Source organism: Engystomops pustulosus, chromosome 4, assembly GCF_040894005.1.
Source record: "Engystomops pustulosus chromosome 4, aEngPut4.maternal, whole genome shotgun sequence".
NCBI classification, from domain to species: Eukaryota; Metazoa; Chordata; class Amphibia; order Anura; family Leptodactylidae; genus Engystomops; species Engystomops pustulosus.
Window position 1 is genome coordinate 3,256,005 of NC_092414.1, and position 12,720 is coordinate 3,268,724.

Below are 12,720 nucleotides of genomic sequence, written 5' to 3' on the forward strand. Positions count from 1 at the left end.
TTACACTCTAATAACAGGAGGAGGAAGGCACCGGACCACTGAGCTTATACTCTAATAACAGGAGGAGGAAGGCACCGGACCACTGAGCTAACACTCTAATAACAGGAGGAGGAAGACACCGGACCACTGAGCTTACACTCTAATAACAGGAGGAGGAAGGCACCGGACCACTGAGCTTACACTCTAATAACAGGAGGAGGAAGGCACCGGACCACTGAGCTTACACTCTAATAACAGGAGGAGGAAGGCACCGGACCACTGAGCTTATACTCTAATAACAGGAGGAGGAAGGCACCGGACCGCTGAGCTTACACTCTAATAACAGGAGGAGGAAGGCACCGGACCACTGAGCTTACACTCTAATAACAGGAGGAGGAAGGCACCGGACCGCTGAGCTTACACTCTAATAACAGGAGGAGGAAGACACCGGACCACTGAGCTTACACTCTAATAACAGGAGGAGGAAGGCACCGGACCACTGAGCTTACACTCTAATAACAGGAGGAGGAAGACACCGGACCACTGAGCTTACACTCTAATAACAGGAGGAGGAAGACACCGGACCACTGAGCTTACACTCTAATAACAGGAGGAGGAAGACACCGGACCACTGAGCTTACACTCTAATAACATGAGGAGGAAGACACCGGACCACTGAGCTTACACTCTAATAACAGGAGGAGGAAGACACCGGACCACTGAGCTTACACTCTAATAACAGGAGGAGGAAGACACCGGACCACTGAGCTTACACTCTAATAACAGGAGGAGGAAGACACACCGGACCACTGAGCTTACACTCTAATAACAGGAGGAGGAAGACACCGGACCGCTGAGCTTACACTCTAATAACAGGAGGAGGAAGACACCGGACCACTGAGCTTACACTCTAATAACAGGAGGAGGAAGACACACCGGACCGCTGAGCTTACACTCTAATAACAGGAGGAGGAAGACACACCGGACCGCTGAGCTTACACTCTAATACCAGGAGGAGGAAGACACACCGGACCACTGAGCTTAGATGATGTGGGGTAAGTGCCCCCCATGTTGGGGATGATGTGGGGTAAGTGCCCCCATGTTGGGGTAAGTAGGGCAGGTAAGTGCCCCCTCCTGCTCTTGCGCTGGGCAGATAATCCCTCCCCCGCGCCTTTCCTATAACCTCCGGGTGGCGGCGGCTTCTTTGTTCCAATAATTAGAAAAGCTGAAAAATAATGAAACAAAGTAACAGAGTCTCAGCTGTGGCCTAATGCGGATGGCGGCCATTGTTCACCTGCAACGTGGGCCGGAACCGTGCTGCGCCGCGCCCGAGATTATCACAGCTAGAGGTCCAGACAGGAAGGTCATGAAGGGGCACAGAGCGGTCACATGACCAGAACCACAAGGACCCAATACAACTGCAGGCCCAATACAAGGAGGCAGCACCAGGTCACACCCAGAACTGCAGGCCCAATACAAGGAGGCAGCACCGGGTCACACCCAGAACTACAGGCCCAATACAAGGAGGCAGCACCGGGTCACACCCAGAACTGCAGGCCCAATACAAGGAGGCAGCACCGGGTCACACCCAGAACTGCAGGCCCAATACAAGGAGGCAGCACCGGGTCATAGCCAGAACTGCAGGCCCAATACAAGGAGGGAGCAGCGGGTCACACCCAGAACTGCAGGCCGAATACAAGGAGGGAGCACCGGGTCATAGCCAGAACTGCAGGCCCAATACAAGGAGGCAGCACCGGGTCACACCCAGAACTGCAGGCCGAATACAAGGAGGGAGCACCAGGTCCCACCCAGAACTGCAGGCCCAATACAAGGAGGCAGCACCGGGTCACACCCAGAACTGCAGGCCCAATACAAGGAGGGAGCAGCGGGTCACACCCAGAACTGCAGGCCCAATACAAGGAGGCAGCACCGGGTCACACCCAGAACTGCAGGCCCAATACAAGGAGGCAGCACCGGGTCACACCCAGAACTGCAGGCCCAATACAAGGAGGGAACACCGGGTCACACCCAGAACTGCAGGCCCAATACAAGGAGGGAACACCGGGTCATAGCCAGAACTGCAGGCCCAATACAAGGAGGGAACACCGGGTCACACCCAGAACTGCAGGCCCAATACAAGGAGGGAGCACCGGGTCACACCCAGAACTACAGGCCCAATACAAGGAGGCAGCACCGGGTCACACCCAGAACTGCAGGCCCAATACAAGGAGGGAGCAGCGGGTCACACCCAGAACTGCAGGCCCAATACAAGGAGGCAGCACCGGGTCACACCCAGAACTGCAGGCCCAATACAAGGAGGCAGCACCGGGTCACACCCAGAACTGCAGGCCCAATACAAGGAGGGAACACCGGGTCACACCCAGAACTGCAGGCCCAATACAAGGAGGGAACACCGGGTCATAGCCAGAACTGCAGGCCCAATACAAGGAGGGAACACCGGGTCACACCCAGAACTGCAGGCCCAATACAAGGAGGGAGCACCGGGTCACACCCAGAACTGCAGGCCCAATACAAGGAGGGAGCAGCGGGTCACACCCAGAACTGCAGGCCCAATACAAGGAGGGAGCACCGGGTCACACCCAGAACTACAGGCCCAATACAAGGAGGGAGCAGCGGGTCACACCCAGAACTGAGTCCCTGGATTTGTACCGAGAGCTGTCCTCACATGACCCGGTAGCTCCCACAATGCTCCTCTTGGTGCAGCTTCGGATGTGTGCGGAGAGTTGCGCTATTTTCATCCTGGATCCTGCTCCAAAAACAAACCCATTCATCAGAACGCAGGGAGACGCCCCTCAGCGCCAGCACCAGAATCCTGCAGGCGGAGGAGGTGGCGCTGCCTGGCACTGATCCGCTGTGACCTTTCAGTGGTGACCCCTAGCGCATCCCCCACAATACGGGGCCTCGGGGGACGGGGGTCCGCACTCCCCTCTCACACGGATGAAAGGAACATCTGGTAGAATCGCAGCGCAACGAACAATGGAGGCGACACGCAGGAGAGGGACGGAACCGCCAGATAGTATTCATCCAGGCACCCACAGGACCCACCGTCACCCACCCACAGGACCCACCGTCACCCACCCACAGGACCCACCGTCACCCACCCACAGGACCCACCGTCACCCACCCACAGGACCCACCGTCACCCACCCACAGGACCCACCGTCACCCACACACAGGACCCACCGTCACCCACACACAGGACCCACCGTCACCCACACACAGGACCCACCGTCACCCATAGAGTGCGAGCTCTGCAGACAAGAGCACTACCCACACACAGGACCCACCGTCGCCCACCCACAGGACCCCGCCGTCACCCACCCACAGGACCCACCGTCACCCACCCACAGGACCCACCGTCACCCACCCACAGGACCCACCGTCACCCACCCACAGGACCCACCGTCACCCACAGAGTGCGAGCTCTGCAGACAAGAGCACTACCCACACACAGGACCCACCGTCGCCCACCCACAGGACCCACCGTCACCCACCCACAGGACCCACCGTCACCCACAGAGTGCGAGCTCTGCAGACAAGAGCACTACCCACACACAGGACCCACCGTCGCCCACCCACAGGACCCCGCCGTCACCCACCCACAGGACCCACCGTCACCCACCCACAGGACCCACCGTCACCCACCCACAGGACCCACCGTCACCCACCCACAGGACCCACCGTCACCCACCCACAGGACCCACCGTCACCCACAGAGTGCGAGCTCTGCAGACAAGAGCACTACCCACACACAGGACCCACCGTCGCCCACCCACAGGACCCACCGTCACCCACCCACAGGACCCACCGTCACCCACCCACAGGACCCACCGTCACCCATAGAGTGCGAGCTCCGCAGACAAGAGCACTACCCACACACAGGACCAACCGTCACCCACACACAGGACCAACCGTCACCCACACACAGGACCCACCGTCACCCACCCACAGGACCCACCGTCACCCACCCACAGGACCCACCGTCACCCACCCACAGGACCCACCCATAGAGTGCGAGCTCCGCAGACAAGAGCACTACCCACACACAGGACCCACCGTCACCCACCCACAGGACCCACCGTCACCCACCCACAGGACCCACCGTCACTCACCCACAGGACCCACCGTCACTCACCCACAGGACCCACCGTCACCCACACACAGGACCCACCGTCACTCACCCACAGGACCCACCGTCACCCACACACAGGACCCACCGTCACCCACCCACAGGACCCACCGTCACCCACCCACAGGACCCACCGTCACCCACCCACAGGACCCACCGTCACCCACCCACAGGACCCACCGTCACCCACCCACAGGACCCACCGTCACCCACACACAGGACCCACCGTCACCCACCCACAGGACCCACCGTCACCCACCCACAGGACCCACCGTCACTCACCCACAGGACCCACCCATAGAGTGCGAGCTCCACAGACAAGAGCACTACCCACACACAGGACCCACCGTCACCCACACACAGGACCCACCGTCTGCAGTCCTATGTAACACCCAGATCTCCCCCTCTGCAGTCCTATGTAACACCCAGATCTCCCCCCTCTGCAGTCCTATGTAACACCCAGATCTCCCCCCTCTGCAGTCCTATGTAACACCCAGATCTCCCCCCTCTGCAGTCCTATGTAACACCCAGATCTCCCCCCTCTGCAGTCCTATGTAACACCCAGATCTCCCCCCTCTGCAGTCCTATGTAACACCCAGATCTCCCCCCTCTGCAGTCCTATGTAACACGCAGATCTCCCCGTCTGCAGTCCTATGTAACACCCAGCTCTCCCCCCTCTGCAGTCCTATGTAACACCCAGATCTCCCCCCTCTGCAGTCCTATGTAACACCCAGATCTCCCCGTCTGCAGTCCTATGTAACACCCAGATCTCCCCCCTGTGCAGTCCTATGTAACACCCAGATCTCCCCCCTCTGCAGTCCTATGTAACACGCAGATCTCCCCCCTGTGCAGTCCTATGTAACACCCAGATCTCCCCCCTCTGCAGTCCTATGTAACACGCAGATCTCCCCCCTGTGCAGTCCTATGTAACACCCAGATCTCCCCCCTCTGCAGTCCTATGTAACACGCAGATCTCCCCCCTGTGCAGTCCTATGTAACACGCAGATAACACAGTCCTCGGTGGTGTAATAACAGGAGATAATAATGTAACATTATATAAGTATAATTATTGTGTCCTGTCTCGCTCTGTGTAATAATAATAATGTCTTCAAGATGTGGCAGCTCTAAAGGGGTTAATGCTGTGACCCCTCCCCCTTTGTCCTCTTGATGTGCAGGTTCCCAGGTGATAATTAAGGAATCAGCTGTGAGAAAGCAGTGCCAGCTCCCTGCTCCACCCCAGCTCCCTGCTCCACCCCAGCTCCCTGCTCCACCCCAGCTCCCTGCTCCACCCCAGCTCCCTGCTCCCTTTCTCCACCAGCTCCCTGCTCCACCCCAGCTCCCTGCTCCACCCCAGCTCTCTGCTCCACCAGCTCCCTGCTCCACCAGCTCTCTGCTCCCCCAGCTCTCTGCTCCCCCGCTCCCCCAGCTCTCTGCTCCCCCGCTCCCTGCTCCACCAGCTCCCCCGCTCCGAGTCATGGGAACGGCGGGCGTCACGTGAGCCCCTCATCAGCATGTAACGACCCGCTGCTGAGGAGCGTCACAGTGTGTCAGTGCAGCCACTAATCACTACAGAACCCAGGAGTAACAATGGTGGATACATGACAGATCAGGACCCGCTGCTGAGGAGCGTCACAGTGTGTCAGTGCAGCCACTAATCACTACAGAACCCAGGAGTAACAATGGTGGATACATGGCGGATCAGGACACGATGCTGAGGAGCGTCACAGTGTGTCAGTGCAGCCACTAATCACTACAGAACCCAGGAGTAACAATGGTGGATACATGACGGATCAGGACACGATGCTGAGGAGCGTCACAGTGTGTCAGTGCAGCCACTAATCACTACAGAACCCAGGAGTAACAATGGTGGATACATGACGGATCAGGACACGATGCTGAGGAGCGTCACAGTGTGTCAGTGCAGCCACTAATCACTACAGAACCCAGGAGTAACAATGGTGGATACATGATGGATCATCTGCCACTGCTGAGGAGCGTCACAGTGTGTCAGTGCAGCCACTAATCACTACAGAACCCAGGAGTAACAATGGTGGATACATGACGGATCAGGACCCGCTGCTGAGGAGCGTCACAGTGTGTCAGTGCAGCCACTAATCACTACAGAACCCAGGAGTAACAATGGTGGATACATGACGGATCAGGACCCGCTGCTGAGGAGCGTCACAGTGTGTCAGTGCAGCCACTAATCACTACAGAACCCAGGAGTAACAATGGTGGATACATGACGGATCAGGACCCGCTGCTGAGGAGCGTCACAGTGTGTCAGTGCAGCCACTAATCACTACAGAACCCAGGAGTAACAATGGTGGATACATGACTGATCAGGACACGATGCTGAGGAGCGTCACAGTGTGTCAGTGCAGCCGCTAATCACTACAGAACCCAGGAGTAACAATGGTGGATACATGACGGATCAGGACCCGCTGCTGAGGAGCGTCACAGTGTGTCAGCGCAGCCACTAATCACTACAGAACCCAGGAGTAACAATGGTGGATACATGACAGATCAGGACACGATGCTGAGGAGCGTCACAGTGTGTCAGTGCAGCCACTAATCACTACAGAACCCAGGAGTAACAATGGTGGATACATGACGGATCAGGACACACTGCTGAGGAGCGTCACAGTGTGTCAGCGCAGCCACTAATCACTACAGAACCCGGGAGTAACAATGGTGGATACATGACTGATCAGGACACGATGCTGAGGAGCGTCACAGTGTGTCAGTGCAGCCGCTAATCACTACAGAACCCAGGAGTAACAATGGTGGATACATGACGGATCAGGACCCGCTGCTGAGGAGCGTCACAGTGTGTCAGTGCAGCCACTAATCACTACAGAACCCAGGAGTAACAATGGTGGATACATGACTGATCAGGACACGATGCTGAGGAGCGTCACAGTGTGTCAGTGCAGCCGCTAATCACTACAGAACCCAGGAGTAACAATGGTGGATACATGACAGATCAGGACACGATGCTGAGGAGCGTCACAGTGTGTCAGCGCAGCCACTAATCACTACAGAACCCGGGAGTAACAATGGTGGATACATGACAGATCAGGACACGATGCTGAGGAGCGTCACAGTGTGTCAGTGCAGCCGCTAATCACTACAGAACCCAGGAGTAACAATGGTGGATACATGACGGATCAGAACGCGCTGCTGAGGAGCGTCACAGTGTGTCAGTGCAGCCACTAATCACTACAGAACCCAGGAGTAACAATGGTGGATACATGACGGATCAGAACGCGCTGCTGAGGAGCGTCACAGTGTGTCAGTGCAGCCGCTAATCACTACAGAACCCAGGAATAACAATGGTGGATACATGACGGATCAGGACACGATGCTGAGGAGCGTCACAGTGTGTCAGTGCAGCCAATAATCACTACAGAACCCAGGAGTAACAATGGTGGATACATGACGGATCAGGACACGATGCTGAGGAGCGTCACAGTGTGTCAGTGCAGTCACTAATCACTACAGAACCCAGGAGTAACAATGGTGGATACATGACTGATCAGGACACGATGCTGAGGAGCGTCACAGTGTGTCAGTGCAGCCGCTAATCACTACAGAACCCAGGAGTAACAATGGTGGATACATGATGGATCAGGACAAGCTGCTGAGGAGCGTCACAGTGTGTCAGTGCAGCCACTAATCACTACAGAACCCAGGAGTAACAATGGTGGATACATGACGGATCAGGACACACTGCTGAGGAGCGTCACAGTGTGTCAGTGCAGCCGCTAATCACTATAGAACCCCGGAGTAACAATGGTGGATACATGACGGATCAGAACGCGCTGCTGAGCAGCGTCACAGTGTGTCAGTGCAGCCGCTAATTACTACAGAACCCCGGAGTAACAATGGTGGATACATGACAGATCAGGACACGATGCTGAGGAGCGTCACAGTGTGTCAGTGCAGCCGCTAATTACTACAGAACCCAGGAGTAACAATGGTGGATACATGACTGATCAGGACACGATGCTGAGGAGCGTCACAGTGTGTCAGCGCAGCCACTAATCACTACAGATCCCGGGAGTAACAATGGTGGATACATAACGGATCAGGACACGATGCTGAGGAGCGTCACAGTGTGTCAGCGCAGCCAATAATCACTACAGAACCCAGGAGTAACAATGGTGAATACATGATGGATCAGGACCCGCTGCTGAGGAGCGTCACAGTGTGTCAGTGCAGCCAATAATCACTACAGAACCCAGGAGTAACAATGGTGGATACATGGCGGATCAGGACACGATGCTGAGGAGCGTCACAGTGTGTCAGTGCAGCCGCTAATTACTACAGAACCCCGGAGTAACAATGGTGGATACATGACGGATCAGGACACGATGCTGAGGAGCGTCACAGTGTGTCAGTGCAGCCGCTAATCACTACAGAACCCCGGAGTAACAATGGTGGATACATGACGGATCAGGACCCGCTGCTGAGGAGCGTCACAGTGTGTCAGTGCAGCCACTAATCACTACAGAAACCCGGAGTAACAATGGTGGATACATGACGGATCAGGACACACTGCTGAGGAGCGTTACAGTGTGTCAGTGCAGCCGCTAATTACTACAGAACCCAGGAGTAACAATGGTGGATACATGACGGATCAGGACCCGCTGCTGAGGAGCGTCACAGTGTGTCAGTGCAGCCGCTAATTACTACAGAAACCAGGAGTAACAATGGTGGATACATGACGGATCAGGACACGATGCTGAGGAGCGTCACAGTGTGTCAGCGCAGCCACTAATCACTACAGAACCCGGGAGTAACAATGGTGGATACATGACGGATCAGGACCCGCTGCTGAGGAGCGTCACAGTGTGTCAGCGCAGCCACTAATCACTACAGAACCCAGGAGTAACAATGGTGGATACATAACGGATCAGGACACGATGCTGAGGAGCGTCACAGTGTGTCAGTGCAGCCGCTAATTACTACAGAACCCAGGAGTAACAATGGTGGATACATGACAGATCAGGACCCGCTGCTGAGGAGCGTCACAGTGTGTCAGTGCAGCCGCTAATCACTACAGAAACCCGGAGTAACAATGGTGGATACATGACGAATCAACAGGCGCTGCTGAGCAGCGTCACAGTGTGTCAGTGCAGCCGCTAATTACTACAGAAACCAGGAGTAACAATGGTGGGTACATGACGGATCAGGACACGATGCTGAGGAGCGTCACAGTGTGTCAGTGCAGCCGCTAATCACTACAGAACCCAGGAGTAACAATGGTGGATACATGATGGATCAGGACCCGCTGCTGAGGAGCGTCACAGTGTGTCAGCGCAGCCACTAATCACTACAGAACCCAGGAGTAACAATGGTGGATACATGACGGATCAGGACACACTGCTGAGGAGCGTTACAGTGCGTCAGTGCAGCCACTAATCACTACAGAACCCAGGAGTAACAATGGTGGATACATGACGGATCAGGACCCGCTGCTGAGGAGCGTCACAGTGTGTCAGTGCAGCCGCTAATTACTACAGAACCCAGGAGTAACAATGGTGGATACATGACTGATCAGGACACGATGCTGAGGAGCGTCACAGTGTGTCAGTGCAGCCACTAATCACTACAGAACCCAGGAGTAACAATGGTGGATACATGACGGATCAGGACACACTGCTGAGGAGCGTCACAGTGTGTCAGTGCAGCCGCTAATTACTACAGAACCCAGGAGTAACAATGGTGGATACATGACTGATCAGGACACACTGCTGAGGAGCGTCACAGTGTGTCAGCGCAGCCACTAATCACTACAGAACCCAGGAGTAACAATGGTGGATACATGACGGATCAGGACACACTGCTGAGGAGCGTCACAGTGTGTCAGCGCAGCCACTAATCACTACAGAACCCAGGAGTAACAATGGTGGATACATGACGGATCAGGACACACTGCTGAGGAGCGTCACAGTGTGTCAGTGCAGCCACTAATCACTACAGAACCCCGGAGTAACAATGGTGGATACATGACGGATCAGGACACGATGCTGAGGAGCGTCACAGTGTGTCAGTGCAGTCACTAATCACTACAGAAACCAGGAGTAACAATGGTGGATACATGGCGGCTCAGGACACGATGCTGAGGAGCGTCACAGTGTGTCAGTGCAGCCACTAATCAGGACGCGGTGACATCACACACACATCCAGGAGACCAGTACATTGTAACAATGCGGTACAACAATAATTGGCAGAGGTAACAATGGGGACCAACTGGTGGGGTGTCCTGACATGGGTGGGGCCTGTGATGCAGGGGGTGGGGCCTGTGATGCAGGGGGTGGGGCCTGTGATGCAGGGGGTGGGGCCTGTGATGCAGGGGGTGGGGTATAATTGCTAATTAATTACCCAAATCCACCGGAATAAAAAGAAACAAACACGTTGAGGTCTCGGTGACCGGCGCGTCCCAGATACGAAGACGAGAAATGAATTGCAGGAGACGCTGGTGCGAAAAGGTGTGCGAATCACGAGAGGGAAGAAAAATCGGAAATATACTGTATGAACAGAGCTCTAACACACGAGAGATACAGGGGACCCCCACCCCAAATCACCTCCCGTCAGCATATGCCCCATCAGAACTCATCCTGAAAATACAGGACAAGCAAGGTCCCCCTATAGGCAGGGTGCGGAGGGGGTCCCCCTATAGGCAGGGTGCGGAGGGGGTCCCCCTCTAGGCAGGGTGCGGAGGGGGTCCCCCTATAGGCAGGGTGCGGAGGGGGTCCCCCTATAGGCAGGGTGCGGAGGGGGTCCCCCTATAGGCAGGGTGCGGAGGGGTCCGCCTATAGGCAGGGTGCGGAGGGGTCCCCCTATAGGCAGGGTGTGGAGGGGTCTCAGGTGCTGGAGAGGAGGGGTCTCCCTATAGGCAGGGTGTTGCGGGTGCTCACCTGGATCTGCTGCTGGAGCAGGTTGATCTTGTGCTGCTGCTGCAGGAGCTGCTGCTGTTGTCTTGCGATCTGTAAGATAAAAATTGATTCCTCGTTATAAGCAGGGGCGGGGCTGTCCTGTGGACTCACATGCTCAGAGCAGGGGCGGGGCTGTCCTGTGGACTCACATGCTCAGAGCAGGGGCGGGGCTGTCCTGTGGACTCACATGCTCAGAGCAGGGGCGGGGCTGTCCTGTGGACTCACATGCTCAGAGCAGGGGCGGGGCTGTCCTGTGGACTCACATGCTCAGAGCAGGCGCGGGGCTGTCCTGTGGGCTCACATGCTCAGAGCAGGGGCGGGGCTGTCCTGTGGGCTCACATGCTCAGAGCAGGGGCGGGGCTGTCCTGTGGGCTCACATGCTCAGAGCAGGGGCGGGGCTGTCCTGTGGGCTCACATGCTCAGAGCAGGGGCGGGGCTGTCCTGTGGGCTCACATGCTCAGAGCAGGGGCGGGGCTGTCCTGTGGGCTCACATGCTCAGAGCAGGGGCGGGGCTGTCCTGTGGGCTCACATGCTCAGAGCAGGGGCGGGGCTGTCCTGTGGACTCACATGCTCAGAGCAGGGGCGGGGCTGTCCTGTGGACTCACATGCTCAGAGCAGGGGCGGGGCTGTCCTGTGGACTCACATGCTCAGAGCAGGGGCGGGGCTGTCCTGTGGACTCACATGCTCAGAGCAGGGGCGGGGCTGTCCTGTGGACTCACATGCTCAGAGCAGGGGCGGGGCTGTCCTGTGGACTCACATGCTCAGAGCAGGGGCGGGGCTGTCCTGTGGACTCACATGCTCAGAGCAGGGGCGGGGCTGTCCTGTGGGCTCACATGCTCAGAGCAGGGGCGGGGCTGTCCTGTGGGCTCACCTGCTCTTGCTGCTGCTTGGCCAGGTCCATCTGCTGGCGCTGTTTCTCGATCTGGGAGGCGGCTAGCTTCTTCTGCTCATCGTGCGCTGCCAGCAGCTGTTCCCGCAGACTGGTGAGCTGGTTTATCATCCCCATGAGCTGACGCTCCTTCTCCGCCAGACTCTCTGGGGTCCCTGTGGGACAAGAAGGAGTTAATGCAACTATGGAGGACATCAACGGATCCCCCCACCACTGAGAGACCCCCAACATCTACATCACGTGACTGATCTCCTCCTCTTATAACGCTCCAGTACTGATATAACCTGCAGATATTACATCACATGTGACGGATCTCCTCTTATAACGCTCCAGCACTGATATAACCTGCAGATATTACATCACATGTGACTGATCTCCTCTTATAACGCTCCAGTACTGATATAATCTGCAGATATTACATCACATGTGACGGATCTCCTCTTATAACGCTCCAGTACTGATATAACCTGCAGATATTACATCACATGTGACGGATCTCCTCTTATAACGCTCCAGTACTGATATAACCTGCAGATATTACATCACATGTGACGGATCTCCTCTTATAACGCTCCAGCACTGATATAACCTGCAGATATTACATCACATGTGACTGATCTCCTCTTATAACGCTCCAGTACTGATATAATCTGCAGATATTACATCACATGTGACGGATCTCCTCTTATAACGCTCCAGTACTGATATAACCTGCAGATATTACATCACATGTGACTGATCTCCTCCTCTTATAACGC

General features: G+C 56.0%; 1 protein-coding gene across 1 annotated transcript in view; it reads right to left on the minus strand.

The window, feature by feature from the left end:
- Nucleotides 1–12,720, minus strand: part of SOX5 (SRY-box transcription factor 5) — a 188,132-nt gene that overhangs the window by 37,845 nt on the left and 137,567 nt on the right. Inside the window, exons 6-7 of the mRNA XM_072144730.1 lie at nucleotides 11,945–12,117; nucleotides 11,056–11,124 (exon numbers count right to left, since the gene is read on the minus strand). Coding sequence (XP_072000831.1) covers nucleotides 11,056–11,124; nucleotides 11,945–12,117 — 242 coding nt within the window. The remainder of the gene's footprint in view (nucleotides 1–11,055; nucleotides 11,125–11,944; nucleotides 12,118–12,720) is intronic.